Source organism: Denticeps clupeoides, chromosome 1, assembly GCF_900700375.1.
Source record: "Denticeps clupeoides chromosome 1, fDenClu1.1, whole genome shotgun sequence".
In the NCBI taxonomy this organism is placed as follows: Eukaryota; Metazoa; Chordata; class Actinopteri; order Clupeiformes; family Denticipitidae; genus Denticeps; species Denticeps clupeoides.
Window position 1 is genome coordinate 23,495,931 of NC_041707.1, and position 22,215 is coordinate 23,518,145.

At 41.1% G+C, this 22,215-nt stretch overlaps 1 protein-coding gene across 5 annotated transcripts in view; it reads left to right on the top strand.

The window, feature by feature from the left end:
- Positions 1-12,231, top strand: part of ppargc1a (peroxisome proliferator-activated receptor gamma, coactivator 1 alpha) — a 264,032-nt gene extending 251,801 nt beyond the window's left edge. For all 5 annotated transcript variants that reach the window (XM_028969920.1, XM_028969927.1, XM_028969936.1 and 2 more), the window contains exons 8-13: positions 1,836-2,931; positions 4,103-4,183; positions 4,631-4,751; positions 6,662-6,783; positions 7,152-7,303; positions 9,432-12,231. In XM_028969920.1, coding sequence (XP_028825753.1) covers positions 1,836-2,931; positions 4,103-4,183; positions 4,631-4,751; positions 6,662-6,783; positions 7,152-7,303; positions 9,432-9,535 — 1,676 coding nt within the window. In that variant the 3' untranslated portion in view covers positions 9,536-12,231. The remainder of the gene's footprint in view (positions 1-1,835; positions 2,932-4,102; positions 4,184-4,630; positions 4,752-6,661; positions 6,784-7,151; positions 7,304-9,431) is intronic.
- Positions 12,232-22,215: the final 9,984 nt, after the last annotated feature.

Here is a 22,215-nt window from a genome sequence, read left to right on the forward strand (position 1 = left end):
GGTAATTCCACTTTGATTCCTGTTTTGTTGCATTAATTGATAACCTGGTAGAGGTTGACACGGATGTACTTGAGCTGCAAATAATTTTTTGGGAAAGTGCAATCCCATTGATGTTCAAACATCATTAAAAATGTATTCCTTTCTGGTATTTTGTCAGCTTATTTATGAAAACGCTATCAAACAAGCTCCATGCTTACTGCACAGCTTGATCATTACTTTTTACCACATGACCCCTGATAATACAGCTATCTGTACTGATTCAGATTATTGTAACAGAATTTGATATTTTTCTGATGGGGTTGCTGATTTTGACATAGGCCACACTATACAGAGAACTAAAATCCCTTTCTTTTTCATAGATTTACATTAATAGTAACCTTGTTTATGATTATGCTATCAAATGATATTCAGGTCTGTGCGTGTCACGGGGTGTGGCGGCTTGAGGTTGCAGTTGCACCATCTGAAGCCCTGACACTACACTGACCTTAAACCGTAAAACCGCTCATTGTGTCTGTGTGCATCCGTCATAGCCAACTTTGACTGAGAGACACATATTTATCTAATTCTGATTTATTCCAGAGGAGCTAATGGCCCCTAGTTTATGACCCCATGCACATTGTTTTGCACAGATGGCATTTCATTGGTGAAACAGAAGCTGCTCTGGCAGCCACCGCTCCTTTCCCTCTCGTTCATAGCTCATTGCATTGGAGTAATGATAAATACAGCCAAAACCCTTGCTGTCTGAAATACTGCAGCGGCTATCCTCAGGGACTGGCGCAATGTCTCACAATGCCCTGTGGGTGTGAGGGACAGAGAAAAGAAAGAAGAGAAGCAGACAGGGATGGAGAGGATTTAGATGGTTCTGTACAGATCATGAGACTAAAGTATAGGTTGACATGCATGCAAAATCTCAAATTCCATGGAATATTAGCCCTGTCTGGATACAGGACACCAGGTAAATAAATCATCCTTTACAGGGAGAAGGATACAAGGTCAAAGATCATAAATTTTCATCTGTTAGCAAAACCCAAAGAAGGTTTTGTGTTAAATTTAAAGGATGTAAAGGACTGTAAAGGGTTCAATGAACTTTTACAAGCTAGGGTACACATCAGCCCTCGTTTATTAAAAGAGAAATTTAAGCATTCCTGTTATCAATGATCGAATGAGGTACGCACATGAAGTCAGCTTTCTGACTGACGATTTAAATACCATCTTTTCTGTAAGGGAGTACCTTGGTTTGTTTGTGCGAGTGCATTAACTATGCCATAAAGCAGCACATCTCAGGACTTCCTGTATAACGGCCATCTGCTGGCATATAAATCTGTCGGGATGGATTAGGTTCAGGACTGGGAGGAGGTAGGGGACCTGAGGAGAATGATAACTCGTCCCCTGCCTGTCTCCGGGACCTCTTTTTACAACGCGAAACTGCATGCAAATCTGGAATATGGAGTCTACCCAAGATACAAGAGGCAAATTTGTATATAAGAACAAACATAGCTGTGCTTGCTTCAAACTGTTATACAATAAGCAGATCTTGTTCATTGTAGATGCCTGGTTTCTCACAAACAAGGATTGTCCAAGGTCAGTCTTGAGGGTGGGGGCAGCTCTCGCTTGCTATGCCATATTAAGTTACATAGAGCGTTACATTAATCTGTCAGGAAGGCAATAAAGTGTGGATAAGGATTAGGGTGTGTGGAGGAGAATGCTTTAATCAAGGCTGGTGGAGTTTTTCTTCTGACTGTAAAGTCTGAGAGGGCCAGTAATCAGAGAGGCTATTAAAACACTGGCATTCTGTCTAATTGCCTCCATCTCCTTTCCCTCTCCTCCTTCCCTAGGTCTGACACCACCTACCACGCCTCCTCACAAAGCCAGTCAAGAGAACCCTTTCAAAGTATCGCTCAAATCCAAGCTGTCTTCATGCCCGTCCCCGGCCCTGGCAAGCAAGAAGGCCAGGCTGAGCGAGTTGGGCTCCAGCCCTCACCTCCGGAAGGGCCCAGAGCAGACTGAGCTGTATGCCCAGCTGAGCAAGGCATCGTCAGCCCTGCCCCTAAGGGTTCCAGAGGAGTGGCAGGGGACCAAGCGTCCTGGGCCCCGTGTCTTCGGGGACCACGATTATTGTCAGTCCACAAGCACAAAACGGGACATGGCCCCAGCATCAGTCCCAGCCGAGTGCAGGCATGCTGAATGTAAGGACTCAGCCATGCTGCCCTCCTCCACCTCCTCCACTTCACTTTCTTCTTCATCATCCTCTATTTCCTCCTCTGCTTTGACCGCTTCCTCTCTGGCCAGACAGTTGCAGGGCTTTTCTGGTCAGGAGGGCCGTCTGGACAAAGCTGAAGGCAGGGGGCAGGAGAGGCCTCCCACTCCGGGAGAGCCCTGCAAGTTCAACACTGGGTCACAGGCTGGCAGGAAGCCTCCACTGAAGGACCAGGAGATCCGTGAGGAGCTCAACAAGCACTTTGGCTGCTGTCCTCACCAGCAGCCTCCACCACAGCAGCAGCACCAGGCCTTCAACAATGAGGAGGACGAGGACATACCTCCCCCATTGGAAGAGAGCGACTCTGGGGATGAGTACTACAGCCAACTGCCAGGCTACGTGCACCCGGGCCTTCCGCTCGACACTGACTTCCAGGATCTGGATGCGGGCCGTGGCCGGCTGCTCTTCCCCTGGGATGAGGGCATGGCATCGTCCTGTTCCTCACTGGACCTGCTTTTTGAGCACTCACCCTCCTATTCCCCATCCAGCAGCTCGCCATCACGCAGCTCTGTCTCCCCTCCGCCTTCCTTTGGCCACCTCCGCTCCTCCCTCCGATTCCACTCCCGCTCTCGATCCCGGTCTCGATCCCGGTCCTCTTCCAGACACTACCGCCGCTCAGTCTCCAGGTCTCCCCACTCCTACTCATGCTCACCGGACAGCCGGTCCTCCGCATGGTAAGTTTCCAGTTCTTTATTACGGTCGGCTGGTGAGCAGGGAGATGGTTAGCCCGCTCATTCTGTTGGGGATAAATGAACAAAGTTGCTTCCCTTTCTCAGCTGTTAGGACTAGCATCAGTGGGAGAGGCTTTAGCTGATGCAGTCTCTGAAAATCATGGAAGAGCCTGGAAATAGAGAGTGCTGGGATCACATAGCTGGCTTTAACTAGGTGGGAAGTAGCTGCTGAAAAAAATCTCTTATTTTTAATGGCATGTGAGGATTTTACCATTGTAAAGCAATATGTTCGAGATTTATAACAAAGAGAAAGTAAAAGCGAAATAAAGTTCCGTTTAGATCGTAAAAAGATAGGAACGTAAAAGTCCTATCTAACAATTGAGTTACAAATAAACTTCTATGGTTGGAACCTGAACTATACATTTCTGCTGCTATTAGAGAGAAAGTAGAACCGAGTGCTTTTGTGCGGTGGCTCCAAAATGCTGCACATCAACCGAGACAGGATTTTTCTCATCACTAATAAGAGCCTCAAGCACCAGAATGTAGCCTTGTTAGCTCAGTCCCTACTTGAATTTTCAGATGCTGCTCCCGCGTTCTCTGTTTGATGGGGATCTGTTGTTTTTAGTGGCAGCTGTTGTTTTGTTCATCAGTGCTGGCTGCTCCGTCCCAGGAGATGAAAGGCAAACCCAGTGATTGCCGCTCAGGACACCCTCTGCTTTAAAGAGCGTTACATCATCACAAAGTGTAATATTTGCAGAACTTGCTTTGATTTTCAGCAAATGCAACGCTGCCCATCATGGAAAATACACTTCTTAAATAGGATATCCCACAGACCCAAAAGACACCGCTGAATTTATCTGCATTCGCGTTTGTTTGTGCGATGAGGGCATTCATTCAAATGAAATATTTGTTTGGCTTTGATAGCAGAAAAACTTTCCCACAACATTCCCTTTTTCACCTGTTCATTTTGCAACTGTGACTACATGTTCATCACCTCTGATAAATCAATGCTAACAACTGCATTATTAGACTAGTGAACCTTATTAGACCACGTTGTAAGTCGCTCTGGATAAGGGCGTCTGCCAAATGCTGTAAATGTAAATGTAAATTAGACTTCAGCTAATGAAGACTGGACATTAAGGGCAGTTTCACAAAAGCTTGATTTTTATTTCAGGTCTTTCCAAAACACGGACTCCAGGACTCCCAGAAGCCCGCAACACTCCCAGTCCCGCTCCGGTTACAGCAGGCGGCCCCGGTGAGTCTGCCGAAAACAACTGTATATGTAAAGGTGGTTGAAGAAAGCAAATAGTCCATGGTTGAGGACAAGTTACAAAACAATGAAAAGTTTCACTCCTTGAGTCGATTTCGCAAAGCTGGCAATGGATTAAAAAGTTGCAAATTTTAGTGATGAATTAAGCAGAAAGTAATGGCATGTGAAGTTGTGCTGACTGTGGCAGCTGCCCAGATCCAGACGCTCTTTCTTATGCTAGGCCCTCCTATGGGAGGCAGAACCTTTCGGCAAGAGGAGATGCATCATTAATGCATTTGTTTGTTTCTGGTCCTCTGGAAATTGAAGTAGGAGTGACCTACACTTCCTAAAACTAAGGATACTACCGGAAAAAATTGAAATGATGCATGGGATGTAAAGTCTACTAGGATATTCTTTGGTTCCCTTATGTAGTTTTGTCCTTTTGGTTGCCAGATATGACAGCTATGACGAGTACCAGCATGAGCGTCTGAAGCGAGAACAGTACCAGCAGGACTACAAGAATCGCGAGTTCGAAAGGGCAGAGCAGAGGCAGAGGCAACAGCAAAAAGCAATAGTAAGTTATGGCTGACTTGTGTGTTTTTCATGTTTCCAGATCAGATTAATTACACAAGGGACACAATGCTAACACCAAGATGAATTCTACGCTGATGTGCTCTAATTGTATACTAAAGAAACTCAACACTGTATAAACCCGAAATAATTTGTCACACCTCATATTTAGCGCTGCTGTTATGTAAATAAACCAATCAAATCTGCTATAACCTGTAAATGATAAAGTATTAAGTGAAATTGGTTACTTACATTTTTTAGCCAGTGTTCACTTTTTACAGTGTAGCTTTAAACAATAGACATTATTTCATATAACTGGCATAGGCAAGGTATAAGGAGAAATTTAAAGGTCACCTATTATGACATTTTTTTGCTTTTATTTCAGTCTTATTGGTCCCCTAATACTGTATCTGAAGTCTCTTTCTGAAATTCAGAATCACAGTCACTTTTAGTCAGTCCCACTGACAGTCTCATTGGTTTGTGCAGCTTTCAATGCTACTTTTAAAAGCTAATTCCACATTTTGGTGTGTGTAGCTTTAAATGCTAATGAGGAAGAGAGAGGCCGGACAAGGAGGAGAGCGGCCTATTGAAGTGTCTGAGCATTCGTAGAAATTACGCCTTCAGCGCTTTCTGCATTTTTCCAGACAAAAAAATAATCCACTGGTTCTTTAGTCTCGCCTGACGGAACTAAAAAAAATCTTGTGCTCATTTTTATATTGATAAAGATAATGGTTTAAGGGAGTGGTGGGAAATTCTCTGTGCAGGCAAAGCATGAGAAATGGGACGTAAACTTTCCCCTTATGGGAATCCAGGTCCAACCGTCTGCCACTCTTTGAACGGCAAAGTAGAATGGCCAGAGCACTCTTTATGCATATCGTCTTTCTAGCCACTGTAGGACCATAGGCAGGCTAGGGGAACTAGTATTAATATAAAGTAATCTCAGAATGGGGAAATTTTCATGATAGGGGACATTTAAATGGGTGTCAGGCCTAATTCAGCAAACCCTCTTGTCTCCAACGGTTCACAAGGCAGAGAAAAAAAATATGCATAATACTTATGTTATTTAGTAATTTGGGGGGATGTGGTGGAAATTGATGGAACAAACGTCTTGTTTTGTTGTCTGTGGCAGTTGCATGTGCCTTGGTGAACTTTTTGCAGCGTGAGTTCTCATGTTAGGGGTGCCCTCCAGATACAACAGTGAATTCTGAACGCATCCCTGTAGACATTTTTTTTTGTGTGTGTATCAGTAATAGCAAGTAAATGGATGAATAAATAAGTAATGTTTAGCTAAACAGAATCCCCTGGGGCTAGTTCTGTGTATGATTAGTGAACAAAGCTAAATTGCAAAAAAAAAAGAGAAGTCCTTCAGTTTTTGGAAGGGGGCATTGTGACCTTGCAGTACTTGGTTCTTTCTTTCTTTTTCTGTGCCTGTGGCTACATTTGTTCCTTATGCAATGAGGCTTAGTTCTTGTGTGTTTTTTTTTTTTTTCCTCACGCATTGTGGAAAACCTTTGTTTTTTGTTGAATCTCAAGACGTCTTGGGCAGGTATCTGCTAATTCCCAAAAATTAAAGCAAATTGAAAGTCAATAGTAATTGTAAAATATACTGTGGCTTCATATTCTGTGTACTTCACACATTGTTTCTAAGAGTGGTAAGACATGAATGTCATGGCAGAAGCCATCTCCAGTCAGCTCTGACACCATTGCAGCATGTGACTGCCTTGCGGCCAAAATCAAGCACCAGGGCAAGAGGTGAATAGCCTTCAGTGCTTCCACGCTCCTGATGCACACTTATTCTCAGCTAGTGGCTGGGAGTTAATTACAACCAAAGAAGAGAAGGTAAAGGGGAAGTACTGTACAAGATGGAAGTACTGTACTCATCTTGCTTTTTTTTTGTTGTTGTCTGATGTCCAGGAGGAGAGGAGGGTGGTGTACGTAGGTCGCCTACGGTCAGACAGCACACGGGCGGAGCTCAAGTGTCGCTTTGAAGTCTTTGGTGAGATCGAAGAGTGCACCGTCAACCTCAGACATGATGGGTAATGCGTGTGTGTGTGTGTGTGTGTCTGCATGTGTGTGTCAGGTGACATGGGGTCAATTCCCCCTTGAAATAAAAGCAATTGTCCTAGACTCCTAAATTATGCATTTTTTGCCCCCCTGGCTAATGATTAGTACAGAATCCAGGGCTTCACATGAGGCTCTGTGTGACAGAGACCTGTAATCTCAGCCCAGAATATCAATGGGGGTCTTAAGGTGTTTTGCGTCACCTACTCTGGGAAAAAAAAAACAAGACGCTCCAGTCATATTGATTTTAATTTTGCATTTATATGATGTGAAGGTCCACTTGAAGACTGTTCCTGTTGTCTGTTGGCAGTGTCCTGACATTTTATTTTCTGCTCTCCAACAGGGACAATTTCGGCTTCATCACCTACCGATACACTTGCGACGCCTTTGCCGCCCTTGAGAATGGACACACCCTGCGCAGGTCACATGAGCCTCAATTTGAGCTGTGCTTCGGTGGACAAAAGCAGTTCTGCAAATCAAATTACACAGACTTGGGTAAGTGGAGACTTTTGCTTGTTGAGGGCGTGGAACCTTACCTCACTCAGGAATATCCTCAGAGGACACTGGGAAACGTTAAAGCACCCAATCTTGAGAAATGTGAGCGTCTGTGTTTAAAATCAAGCAAAGGGCTAACCGCGCCCCCGCTGCGTTTTTTCTCTTGTTAGGGGGTTGTGGGGCGGGGCAGCTGAAGGCCAAGTGGTCCAGCAGTGACTTTATTCTCAACATTGAACTAAAGCCACTGATGTGAATGCGCTCTTTCCCTCCCATTGTATAAAATGGAGGATGACAGCTACCACTCAAGGTCTATGTCTTCATCCCTAATAGATTGTGAATACATTCAGAGGACAGAGGGCCTGGATGAAAAATAAGAAAGGCCCCCCTCTGTGGGTTGCTTTCAGTCCGTATACCTGCATGTTTTTTTCATGAGCAGGCTCCCTCGGTGGCTAATACAGAGGAATGTAAAGATGAGGTTGGGGGAGGGCCAGGGGGGCAAGGTCAGGCTTTACTCATCCCTTTTCTCCCAGGTGGGGGAGCTCCATCTGTTGCCAGATGTTGGGCTGCTGAACAGCGGCAAGACCTTGCTGTGACACCAAGCAGCATGTAGTCTTCTGAGAGAACGAGGAAGAGAGAGATCTCGAGATGAGGCCTGACAGCTAAAGCCTGACTGACAGAGCTTCTCTTCTTCCCTGTCCCCTTTCGTTCTTTCCGTCTGTTTTTTAAGGCTCTTGGCGATGTGGACATGGGTGTAGCTTTACACAGGATCAGCCATTTTACTGTCGGAAATGCAATGCAATGCATAAAAAGCAGCGGTGTAATGTATTTACAGGATTTTTTCTTATTTTTTTTATTCGGTAAATGTGATCTGTGATCCTATTCGTATGCGCTAGCTGCTGTAGAGAATGGATTGATCCTTATTCAAAGCAACTCCTGGCATTTGAGAAATATTTTGTGGAAAAATGCCTTGGGAGGTTTGATTCCGGTGGAGGTGTTTTCTGTGGGATTGGAAAGAGGCGCTCATTCTTGTGCAGATAAAAGCCACTGACTATACCTGGTAATAGATGTCTGAGGGGTGTTCGGTACTCCCGTCTTTGGCCAACTTGACATTTATTTTCCACAAAACATGAGGTCAGAAGGCTGCTGTTCCAGGACATGGGGAAGATCTGTCTCCAAAGCTGAGATAACAGGCCGGGTCAGTGGAAGGGAACGAGATCACTTCCCCAAATAATGAGGACATTATAGTATATTTGGGAAGGCACTGAGAAAGGCCAAAGGTATTCAGATGGCAGATGGGGTAAATCTGTGAAACATTTGTTTACTCAGGGTGTCCTCGGAGAAAAGCATTGTGTTTTTTATCACAAAGCTAATGAATAAGAGGACCTTGGTTTTGTGGCTTCTTTCATTGAGTTTACCCCCCCTAACATTTACCCAGCTCCTTTGATAGAGTGAGAACGAACAAGGAAAAGGATGGGAAAAGAGAAAAGAGCGAGAGAAGAGGCTTGAATAATGTCATGCCGCAGTGGCTTTAGTTCCTCCTCTCAATCTCGGGGCCTCTCCTCCAGTCTCTTTTTTTCCTCCGTCTCCCGTTTTCTGAGACAGTGTCCATTAGTTCAAAGTAGTACGCTTGGGCATTTTTCATCGCTCAAGGTGTGCTGCATGACACAATCCTCCCCTTAGCCATAGTATTAGATCATGGGTGGCATATGCCCCCCCCCGCCATGGTCAGTCCCATTTCTCAAGCTCATCCAGTGTGTGGTTGCACGTGTTGGGGGGGCTCCCATTTGAGACGCTGTCTGCCACGAGAGATAAGACAGCCATGTTTATTATCATGGCCAACAGTCAAATTGATCGTACATGGCCTGTGCTCACTCTGTTCTCCATTTTATGCCGTGTCAAATGTCATTTTCATATTTTCCACGCATATTCCATCAAAAGACTATGAGATCTTAGTGCATGGTTCTCATGAACGCATGGGGGTCTGAGTTCACAAGGTTGCAAGGGTAATAATATTCGCAGAGAAGACAGGAAATGTCAATCAATGCAGATATTCTAATAAGAAATAAAACAGCGTTGCATGCTAATTTGCAGTTCATTTAATTCTGATGTGATCTTTATCCTTTAACAGACTCCCATTCTGATGACTTTGATCCAGCCTCCACTAAAAGCAAGTATGACTCCATGGACTTTGACAGCTTGTTGAGAGAAGCTCAGTGCAGCCTAAGAAGGTAACAAGTTCTGCAAACACCTGCTGTCTGCAAAGAGAGGGTTTTGTGATACCTCACTCAAGTTTCTGTCCTAAGACTACTACCAGAAGTTTTACACTCTATATATGAAGAGAGTATATATATATATATATAAAGAAATATATGTATATGTAAAGAAGTATATCTATATATACATATATAAAAACAAAGTTTACATGAACATAGCTGCTGAGAAACTGTGGAGAAGAGACATTGCCTGTGAGGACAGCAGATAAACCCTCAGAAACGCGCACAGATTGATTTTCATTGCTGTGCTCCTGTGCAATGTTCTATGAGACACAGGAACCTTCACGAGAATTTGTCTTCGCACTACACCACCTCCTGCGCAAAGAGTGGTGGAGACACACAGCTTGTTCTGACCTTTTTTGTCATGGATTAATATTTTTTTTTAAATCTGGTGTATGGACATGGTGTTACATTTAGGAATAAGTGTATGGGTGGGACATGTCTTGGATGTCCGAGGTAATATTGTTGACTACGTTTGCAAAGGAAATGTAGTCAGTCACATCTTTACTGATATTAATAAATAGAATATTTTTATTTTGTGTCTATATCAAAGTTCTTTATTTGTTACAGCTATGCACTGTAAAATGCAGCCTTTTAAAAAAAGAAAATTTTCTTAATTGAGAATGTGGTTCTGTAGTTATTACAACAATGTATAACATACATGGCGTTTTTGAAGACGTGATATGATTGTAAAAAAAAAAACTGTTTATGAAAGCGAGTGGCTCTTTTTCTAAGAGTGACTTGACAGATTTCTTTTTTAAAGATTTATTTTGTTGAGAAAAAAAAATGTTAGCCATGTGAAGTTCTGTGTGATTTTGGAGTTTTTTTTAATCAGTGTTTTTCCATATACAAACAGTGTAAATGTGTAATGTTTTTTCATGATTGTATGAGACACCCCAATATCATTTGTTAATGTTTCTGAAGCAATCAATATCTATTATATTATTTATATTTTTCCTGTGTATGCTTATGGTTTTTGTTATACTTGTTTTGATAATTCACTTCTTCCACAGAGATACAATATCTCTGAGACACAAGGGATAATTCATTGCTATTTAAGTATTTATTTCAATATTTGAATCAATATTTATGGTTACCATTATGTATGGTAACTTTCAGATTTTGCTATTTATATTGTGATTTGGTTTTGTTATTTAACTAGCAATCAACAAAGAAGCTGTTGAATAAATGAATACTGAATATGTCATTTTTCTATGCCTTTCAGAAACAATCAAATATATCATGAAATTTGCTGCTCCTTGTTCACAATTTTCTGTCAACATCTAAAACTCTAATATAGCAACTACATGTCATTCATGTTTTTTTTTTCTTCTTTTTATAAACCACATAAAGCAATAAGTAATTTTGCAGGTACTTTGTTGTATCATAGTCAATCTTTATCATTTTACACAGATGCTTGATTATGTGAATGCCAAACAAAAGTTTACAATTTTTTTTCTTGAATTTTTTAAAAGGCAAATCTTGTATTTGATGTAAAATATATATATATATGATAATAATCTCACATAAATATAAAGTTATGAATAGTAATAATGAAAGGGGGAAAAAAAAGCAATAAATTATTTTTCAAAGTTGTATTTTAGCTCCTATTGTTGTGTGGTTTTCAAAGCTAACTTGTTGCCCATAATACTGTCTACACATAGGAGATCTATTCCGGTGTCTTAGCACAGTTCACCACACCAGTCACCAAAACCCTATTTCCTGTTTTCGCCCCTTTGCCCCTGATCACATGTGTTTACCGAAATATAATTCCAATCTCAAATATAAAAACTCACAAATACCACAGCACTTGAATAGGTGAGATTAAAGCTCTGTGTTTTCCCTGCCCTCATTAATGATCTGGGGGAAAATGCCCAGAAACCCACTGCCCAGATATCACAGTACGTTCATGGTGACACTAAAGGTAACCTTGTGGGTTCTGGTTCAATTAACGTCCTGCTCCATGCGAGCCCCAGGTAATGAGAAATCTGGCCTGCTTCAGGAAAGCCCAAGATCTTTTTGTATTAAAGCTTCGTTGATCACAGAGCGCGTCTCATAGACTATGACTGTCTGAATGAAAACTGTTTATGTATGTTGAGCAAAGGGGCGAAATCATAGCGGGCCGAAATCTCACCTGTATTTCTGTGTTTTCTTTCTGAATGGAACATGGGTAATGGTGTCATGTCCCATTTGATAGATGTGGCTTTAATCATTGTAAAATAAAATCTGCTTTGTAAATTGCCTAGAATAGCAATATAACACTTGATTCAGAGTTTCAACTGTGTCACAGACTTTTTTGAAAATGTGAACTACTGCTAGGTTAATGCCACTGCTTAACTGTTTGTAGGGTGATCTTTTTTTTTTTTTTTTGGAAGGGCAAACTGTGTGCGTGTGTGTGTGACAGAGAAATTATATCTTTGTGAGAGAGTGTGCGTTTGTGTATGTCTAAGGGGTGATCTCGTGAAATGTAAGGGGTGGGCTCGTGTTGGGTTGTTAACTGTTTGCGTCCTATCCATGTTGCCTTCTGCCAAGTCTTTACCAATGCCTTTGTGGTTCTACCTATTGAACAACTTTCTTGTGAATTTTATTTTTTATGTGCAATTCATGAGCCTCACCATGCCAATAAAGGGAAAAAAAAAACGTGTTTCAAGGAAACTTCATAGTCGACTTTTCTTTTCTTTATTTGTATTTTCTTTTCAAACCTCTTGAGTACCCTTTTAATGTCAGTTCTTGTAAAGCTGTGTCACAAATATGACAGATCATCTTGAGAAATACTGCAGATTAATACTCTAAATAAAATACTAATATAAATTCTGTCTGCTTACCCCACGGTGCACTGTTTCAGATGGATTAAACAATCAGTTATGCTTTAACAGACAGATTGCACACTAGGCTGTTTTATGCAACACTATTTCATCTTGTTTGTTTTGCAAGATGGGAAATGCACCAGGTATTTCACATTTTCCAGCTAAAAAAAAAGATGCTTATTGTTCGAAGATGACCCATTTATGGAGGCAGTTATTTTCAGTGAAAGCTTATGTTGCAGCTAACGTTGCAAAAAAACAAAGAGAACCCACAGCGGATATGAGTGATCATCCAGAGACCTCTTGATACTCAGATTTCCATAAGCAGAAGCCACCCTAACCCCCCCCCAAAATGCACTGCTTCTGTTGACATGCAATCACTCATCATTATCGCTGGGGTCCATAAACTAATCTCTTAGCCCGGTGAATAACCTTTTCTCCAACTTCAAGCAATGTGGGGAGGGGTGAGCATTAAAGTTTAAGGGCAGGTGTCTGATACTGTTTTTTATTAATGCTTTCATTTAGCCCCAGAGAACAGAACACCAGCTTTCATTTTGGCTCCGGCGCTGCGCTGCAGCAGCGGGTCTCCCTCAGTTTGCCCTTTTCAGACAATGAAGACAGAAACTGGAAATGTCCCCCCACCCCCCTGCATCTTTTACCTGGGAGAATAGGCTGCAGTCAGGCCAGTGGTACTCCCTATGAAACACAGGCAATTGGGTTTATGTTTATTTTATAGGCACAATTACATGGCTACCACACAAAAGCAAAAGTGGAGGGGAACCACATCAGCACCATTTTTGTTGCATTGAAACACTCAAATCTTAACTAACATTTTGCTGTGTATGTGTGAGGCATTAGTGCATTGGACGTTGGATTCCGTGGCTCACCAATCAGAATTTTTATACAAAAATATTTTATCTGCATGTTTGACAATACATGTTGTATGAAAGGCCAAAAGCTTCCTCATGATTTACATACAAGAATAAATAAAGCAAGAAAAACATGATCATTAATGATGTTTGTGCATTAACAGAAATTACATTTCTCTGTACAATGAATTGTTTTTTTGAATTTTTTCAATGAATTGTTCTTTCAAAAGAATGATAAAAATTGTGTTTTGGTTGATAGAAGGTAAAATTACAACAACAAAATGGCTGTTAGTTGTTTCCTGTTTAAAACATAAATTCTAAGGATGCTTTTGACCCCACATTAGTGAAGAAGTGCATGCACTGTTATGGATCAGTTTTATTACTATTATTCAGTGGGCAGCATGGTGGCACAATGTGGCACAAGGGATGCAGGGACAATGGAAAGCGACTTCTATTACAGTGAAATCGAAAAGGGGGGCATGGCCCCAAAAGGAAACCACTGCGCATAGACACGCTGAAGCAACGTCTTTTTCAGATCATCTTTGCATGTCCACTGTTGATCCTCTGAAGGTGACCCCATCTGTGACCCCAGATGACATGGCTTTTTATTTTTTCCCCAAATGAGTTCCTGGTGAATGTCATTTTCTATGTAACATTTAAACTCATTTTTTACAGGTCTACTGTTTTTAGACTGCATAACTGTATTGCCATTTCAGGAGGTGGTGTACGGTTCTGGAAATACGGTTATACATGTCACAGTTATACTGTGACACTCATTTCTTTCCATTTTCATTAATTCCATCCAACAACTATATCCTACATATACAGAAAACAAAACCGTTGAGAGATTCAGACCTGAGAGATGCCTCCACCTCCTCATCTTTGTGGTGCATGCTTCAAATGCTCTGAAACACACACCCTTATAAAGCCCTCTGTGGCTGTCCAGTCAAATTTCATTACTCCTTCTTCACGAGTAGAAAAAGACAAGCGATTAGAAATAGAAAGACAATAGGCAGTAATACACCAAGTCTCCATATTTGTAAGCACACACAGGTTGTCTATGCATCCACTACCAATGCTAGATTAATAGAAAACCATCTCAGTAAATGTTAAAGATAGCTATGGTTGACATCTGGCGTGGTATTTTATTCAAGTTTTTATTCCAGTCAAGTTATCATGTTGATTGTTATCAAATTACAGATTGGCATGGGCTAATATTATTAATTTTCTTGTAATCTCCAAAGGTTTATTGCCCTTTTCTCCCTTCTTCATATTGAATTTTGCCATCAGTGCATTAGTGAAAAGCAGTTTCTCTATGTGAATGATATATGTACAGCATTAATCAAAATAAAGGCTTTATAACGTGTGACAATAAATATAGTCATTGCCATATTTAAAAAGCATATTGTAGAGCAACAGTAGACGAAGAGAGAAAGTTGTAGTAGTCTTTCATTTCACACTGCCAATAGATGAACACTTACCATCCCAATGCAATGGGAATGTCCATCTTCCATCTGTCACTGTATCTGCACCACAGAAAGTTTCATTTAGAAATGATCAAATGACAAACGTTAACAGATTAGGGCAGCATTAGATGATAAATAATAAATCTGAAATTACGTCAACAATTTGAGGTGCATTGGTACTACCCACCAAATTTCAAAGTGTTTTGACTTACCGTACCTTGGCCTGTCTTAGGTGGAGCTGGTAAGGTCACTGTGCTGGGATCTGTAGTCATCAGTATGGCATGGCACATTTATTCACTTTTTTTGTACAGATGAGTTCTAATCCAGAAAATAATGTGCCACTCGTTGCAGTAAACATTGCAGGTTAAATTTTCTATGAATGTTCCTATGTGGAAATGAACTTAAAACACATACATTACACATTAAACTACAAGTACCATGAATTACCTGGCCAACTGACCTAGCATATCTGCAAATTCAGTCACTCACCGGCCCATGCTTTCAAATCAGCTTAAAATGTTGTGTCTTCCATGTTGTTTTTCGCGCGCACTTACATGGGCTTGTCCTAAAGGCAGAAATGGCTATTTTTTCACTGCATCAGGAAACACATTTTTACTGCTTGAATATGCAAAATATGAATCACCTGGTTACACATAGGATGTTTAATCCTAAATAATATATATTCATATTCATTAATAATATTAACAATGTTGATATTTGTCATAGCTGAAAATGAATGTAGAAATGACGTTCACCATGAGCTGGACTACAATCAGGAGCTCGTGTAAATACTGGATGTTTGGAAGGGACGGTCCAGACTATGCAACAAATGTAATAATTACGAAGATCCTGCACGTAATAGGGCATGATCTTCAAGTTGGAACTTCTAGTACTGTTGGAAGTGTAGTACTATGCGCTAAGCATAGGTCTTGTTTGCTAGCGTTAGCTCTGGTGTCCTCCGCATTAACATAAATAGAAAAAATAGGAACGAATCACTTGGCAGTCATCTGGAATAAGAGAAACTACCCCTGTCCACTTGCAATATGGCGGACTCGCTAACGTATGGTGTCAGCAGGCCAACATAGCGAATGTCTGTGGCCTTATCTTACACTAGGAAACAATCACCATACCTTAAAAAGTGAAAGTGATTAGTTGTCACGTGACACCACAGCCCAGCACCCAGTGCAAACAGTGAAATGTGGTCTCTGCGTTTAACCCATCCCCTGAGGGAGCAGTGGGCACCCAGGACAGGCGCCCGTGGAGCATTGCGTATGGACGGTACTTTGCTCAGTGGCACCTCGGGATTTTAACTGACAACCTTCTGCTTACGGATCAACTTCCCTTCCCGCTAGGCCAACACTGCCCCATTAGTGGACAGCGCTGTGCATTGTTCCGCATCGAAAATAGTCCCCATTGTCCCAAGTTTATACTGAGTGATCTGCGAAAGTATCAGAGACAGATTTCGTTAAATAATCCCCCCTGGTGTTCAGAACACATATGTGGACAAGCTTTCTGGGAAAATACTGCCCCGATTTGATGTTGGTTAAATTCTTTATGAGAACTTTTGCACATGTCACCTTTAACTGATCAGACATGTCTGGAGTCCCCTATACTTGCTTTACAAATGATAGAACTGCACCCTTGATGCTGATGGTGAAATCTGCTTTGAACAAAACACTGTCTCTGTACTACTGCTCATGCAAATGAAGGCTAAGAGAATTGTGGTAATAAGATTGGATCACAGTACACAGGGCTAATTAATTAAAAGTTGTGAGGCGGAACACAGGCAATGCCACTACTCATTTACTTGGAAAGAGTGTTTTCTTTCCCAAGAAGCAAGTGAATATTAAGAACAATTTTATTTATTTAATTTGTAATTGTGAAGGCAATGTTTTCATTTTTTTTTTGCTGCTGTTGTCTTTAATAAATTCCAGTAACGTTGGCAGTTCAGTAGAGCCACTGGCCTGTGTAATTCTATCAGAATAATTAAAGCAGCAGTCGTATTAGGGACAGGTTGAAAAAGCAGGAGCGTGCAGGATTATGGTTTGGCAATACGTGGGATTAGAGACTGTTAGCGATGACAAAATAAGATCAAACCCAGGTTGCATGCTGAGGTGTCACAACTCAAAGCTCACAAGCTCATTCTGGGTCCTGCAGACCACCAAACACACATGCTCACACACACAGTTTATTTTTAGAGATTTTTGATAAGCAGCACAGGTCCCTTTATCTGGAGGCAAAGTCTCACTCTGGTCTGGGTTTCCTACTCACACGGCTCCACTCTGCCAGGATCTGCTAGTTTCAACAGCAATGGTGGATGAAGAAGCTGCACCATCCCGCGGCGCTGTGCGTAACGGGGTGACTCTCAGACCCTAAAGCAGTCTGTCGCTTTGAATAATGAGGAAGCAGGTCACATCTTTCTGAGTTGGGTGGGATATAAAATGACTCTCTGAATGTAAGTCGCTTAATGGCACGACCCCATGGGCAAACATCATGGGCTAATATTGCCAAGCAGTTGATCTTTGATGATGATAATTAAGTTACTGCAATTATGCATTTAATTTTAAAACACAATGAAAGGATCCTCTTAAGTAAACCTTTTACAGTGTGGAGAGAGAATAAATCCATTGCAGGAATTAAGATTAATTAAAAATTAACGTTTTCTTCTTCAGCAGTTTTCATGCCCTCAATGAAACCGCATGAATCCGGACTTGCTGCTTTTCCCCTTCTGTGTTACTTCCTGTGAGTGGGATCCATTTACTTTGCATTTTGTTCCTTGCATCATATATGTTCGGTTATAGAAATAGATGCTGTTATGTTGACCTCCTGCTCTCTCATGCAAAAGGAAGTGACAGCATTCATGGCTCAGACTGTAGTCATGCTTGTCTGAGATGGAGCAGGCTGGGTCTGCAATACAGATGCCAACTATTTCACTTTTCCAGGAATAGTCCAATAATGTGTAAATCTTTTATCAGGACACAATATAAACACGCAGCTGTCAATACACCACATGATAACATTAAAGGTCTTTTTTTATGTAAAAAGATATATATATTTTCAGTATGTACACAGTATTATACAAACCGGTTTCCAAAAAAGTTGGGACACTAAACAAATTGTGAATAAAAACTGAATGCAATGATGTGGATTGACATGGCAAATGTCAATATTTTATTTGTAATAGAACGTAGATGACAGATCAAACATTTAATCCATACTGGATGCCTGTGATCTCCGGGCACTTAAACGACACTGCACCACAACCAGGAATGATACTGTAAAGGAAATCACAGAATGGACTCAGGAATACTTCCAGAAACCATTGTGAGTGAACACAATCCACCGTGCCATCCGCCGTTGCCAGCTGAAACTCTACAGTGCAAAGAAGAAGCCTTTTCTAAGCAAGATCCACAAGCTCAGGTGTTTTCACTGGGCCAGGGATCATTTAAAATGGAGTGTGGCAAAATGGAAGACTGTTCTGTGGTCAGACGAGTCACGATTCAAAGTTCTTTTTGGAAATCTGGGACGCCATGTCATCCGGACCAAAGAGGACAAGGACAACCCAAGTTGTTATCAACACTCAGTTCAGAAGCTTGCATCTCTGATGGTATGGGGTTGCATGAGTGCGTGTGGCATGGGCAGCTTGCATGTCTGGAAAGGCACCATCAATGCAGAAAAATATACTGAGGTTCTAGAACAATATATACTCCCATCCAGATGTCATCTCTTTCAGGAAAGACCCTGCAAGATAATGCCAGACCACATTCTGCATCAATCACAACATCATGGCTGCATAGGAGAAGGATCCGGGTACTAAAATGGCCAGGCTGCAGTCCAGATCTTTCAGAACATTTGGCGCATCATTTTTTTTTTTTACGGTAACTGCTTGTTTTCATCAGGCCACCGTACAACAAAATTCCAGAGGATTGTAGGAAATCATATCTTAACCACATTCCGGCACTGTTCAATAGTCCATCCATCCATCACATCACAAGTGCAATATAGCCACAAATGGCATTTTGGGCTGGTAATGATGGAGCCATTACAATCACGCGCCTTCCGTCCGCACTGCCACTTTGTGCTTTTTAAGAGTAATGAGCAACAGAAGGACGGGATTCTTCTTTTCCCAAAGTATCAACTTCGGGGACCAAACGTATACTTCGCCAGATAATTAATGGCTACAGACAAATGGCGGCTGATTGAGCAACTCATCCTTCTCCCCTCAATCACCATCTGGTCGGCGTCACCAGCAAAATACTGCACTAATTACTTGAGGGTGTGCAAGACGTGTGTATTAATTAGAGCAGCAAAACAAAGCATTAAAAAAAGAGAGTTAAGTTTAAATGAGTCATATATACCAGACAAAAGAGTGTCTCTCTGAGGCCTGATTGCTAGAAAGCAGGACTGGCATCCCCAGACCAACCCAGGCCTTTCAGAAGCCAGGTTGTCGTGGTAACAAGACAGGCACCTTATGCTAGAGTTTTGTTTGCATGTCAGGAGCTTTGGTTTCCTTTGTGTGTTTCTCCTCTCAGAATTGTGTGCAGAGTGAGGAGAGGGCAAACTAAAGGATGAAACCAAAACTGGAGAAGGATTAGGGAGACGGGGAGAAAAGGGTTTTTAATGATGCCTGTGTTTTACGAGCTGCTGTGATCTGGTGCTTTAATGTTGTCATTATGCGTGAGGTTGTTTCGTGTGCGTTGAATAAAACATGCACAAGTGATGGCATGAGTGGGTTCATTGTATGGCCTGTAATTTGGCAATAATCAGCTGTCATTAATGCTCATTTAAACAATGATCAAGATTTAGCCTGCCTTTAAATACAATCAAATGAACTCAGACTATTTACTCAATGTCTTCATTTTAATCTGAGCAAAATTGTTTTGTCACGCATCAAATCAATTTAGAGCAACCTTATACTACATTTTCATATTGTAAATATACAAATTCAGAACTATATCATTTTAAAATGTACAATATACCTTAAATTTTGTGAAACTGATTCAGTGGTGGCTTAGCTGGGGCAGTGGGGCCTTAGCAGGTGAGGAAGTGGACTAGAAGGTTCCACTGAGGTTCCATTGAGCAAGATACCATGCCCACATACTGCGCTCCGAGCGCCTTTATAACAAAACAATTGCTTTCACTTCTTTTCACGTATGTTGCATTGTTCATCAATAAGAAATATAGCTAATTGAAAACTGTTTCTCGCTGATCATATGCCTAATCTACTGACATTTCACAAAGATGTTTGGAATCATCCAGATAAATGTTTGAGCTTCAGTGAAACAGCCTGGGAATGCTGAAACTGTCAACTAAAACTTGTGTGTCCGTATTTCCATTGCTTGTGCCTTGCTCTAGCGGCATGACTATAATTACTTGTTAAAAATACTTTATGCCGTAATCCACATGGTAATAACATAATTAAAGTGGAGTTTCATGGCCATCATAATCTTCTCTGACAAGGCTTAAAATTCAATTAACCCTATTTTAACAGTTTGTTTCAACTTACTCCAGAAGGCTAATTTGCTTCAAACTTACTTCCCTCAGTGTAATTACAACTGAACAAAAAACAATTATTTGTTTCCTAAATCTGCTCGCTATCATTTGTTTATAATTTCTCAGTGTTGATTGGTTCTGGACATCATTCTGCATGAAGACTGCATCTGTCTGCTGCAGTAGCCATTGGGTTGAATTGTTAAAAATAATAAATAAATCAAATACATACACGGAGGTACAGTGAGGTGTCTAAAAATAAGACATTTACATAAATTAAATCCATAAGATGTCTCAGGACATACTCCTAGAGTCTCATGCCAGTCGGGCTCTTTACCACATACCTAGCTGCAGAATTCCCAGATCAACCTCACCTATGTCTTAGTCTATTTAAAGGAAGCAAAATCTTTCCTAGACCAAAGGTTCCCAATCATGATTCTTCTTCATGGTTCTTATTTCTGGATTCACCGATGAAACCTACATATATGATGGGTACAGTTTACTCACCAAACCGAACTCAGGAGAGGAATTCAGATTCTTTTAATATAAATGTTACTTCCTTCACCCAAATCCTGTCCCTTTGTCCTCCCCAACATGGACTGCTTTATTTGTCGCATTGTATTGAGTACAATGATTTATTGGACTTAAATGTAAAAATGTTCTAATATAACATCATTGTCATTGTGCTAAACATCATTGAGTGAAATCACTCAAAAGTAAGTATTCTAAGCTATATTGATGCCAGTGGGATATTAATTATGGTAGTGCTTCAGTTGTTCTTTGTGCACTCGATCACATAATGAGCAGACACATTCACCGTGTACTTCAGGACAAGGTCGCCAGGCCAGCCCAAATCTAGCTCCTGAATCCAGGCCAAGATTTTCACTGGTGTCATTCAAATTAGCATGAGATGTGAATGCCGTTCCCAAGCATCCTAGGCACTGTGAAGGACAGGACGCTTTTGCCATTCAAGCACATCTCTCTCAGAGCAGCACAGAAAGTAGGTTCTCGGCCTCTAACAGCTTTTTTACTCCAGCCTATTCTTTTATGTTCTTTAGCCAATGAGTATTTACCCTGGTAATCTGGTGACATCCAGAGGGACAACCTGAAACAGCTTCATTTCTAACACTGATCTCATGGCAATTGAAAACCTATAGAATACTGGATATTGATATTGGATATTGAATTCCTGATTCCATCATAATGATTCTGCATGCATTTTTCTCATTTGATGTTTGAATACATTACTTTTCAGTAAGATGAGTTAATGAATGGTCATCCACTTCAGAGTCAATGATCCTTGAAGCACAGTAATCAATAAACAGTAATTTCTATCTGTCTTCTATATAGGTTCACTCATTGGGCACTATTTTCAGGTACTATACAGGAACTATGCACTAATTGTGGTAGGTCAAAGTCATCATCAGGATTTACATAAATAAATAGATAAAAAGAGAAAGAAATATGATTTCTAATGATATTTATGCACATGAGGTATTGACAGGTGCAGGTTTAAATCATCCATGTCGAGGAAGTAATGTATATAAGATTATGGCTCTTCTCATTTTAAACTGTTTACAAAATTGTAAAATCTTTGAGTCAGAAATAATTGCACATCAGCAAACCTAGTTTTTATCCTTCAAGTACATATAACTATCAAGTAATTGTTTAGTGAGGAAGTGGGCTCGTAATCGGAAGGTGTCACTGAGGTGCCGCTGAGCAAGGTACCGTCCCCACAAACTGCTTCCCAGGCGCCTCTCATGGCTGCCCACTGCTCACCAAGAGTGATGGTTAAAAGCAGAGGACACATTTCATTATGTCATCGTGTGCTGTGCTGCAGTGTTTCACAATGACAATCATTTCACATATTTTTATTTTGTCTTTCCTTGCGACACCTTTTATCTTACATTAGAAAACACTTAAATTAAGCCCCACAATGTAAGTGCCCGTTGTAAGGCAGCATTAAGTCTGTATCTAAATATCAAAACCTATGAATAAAAAGACATTAAC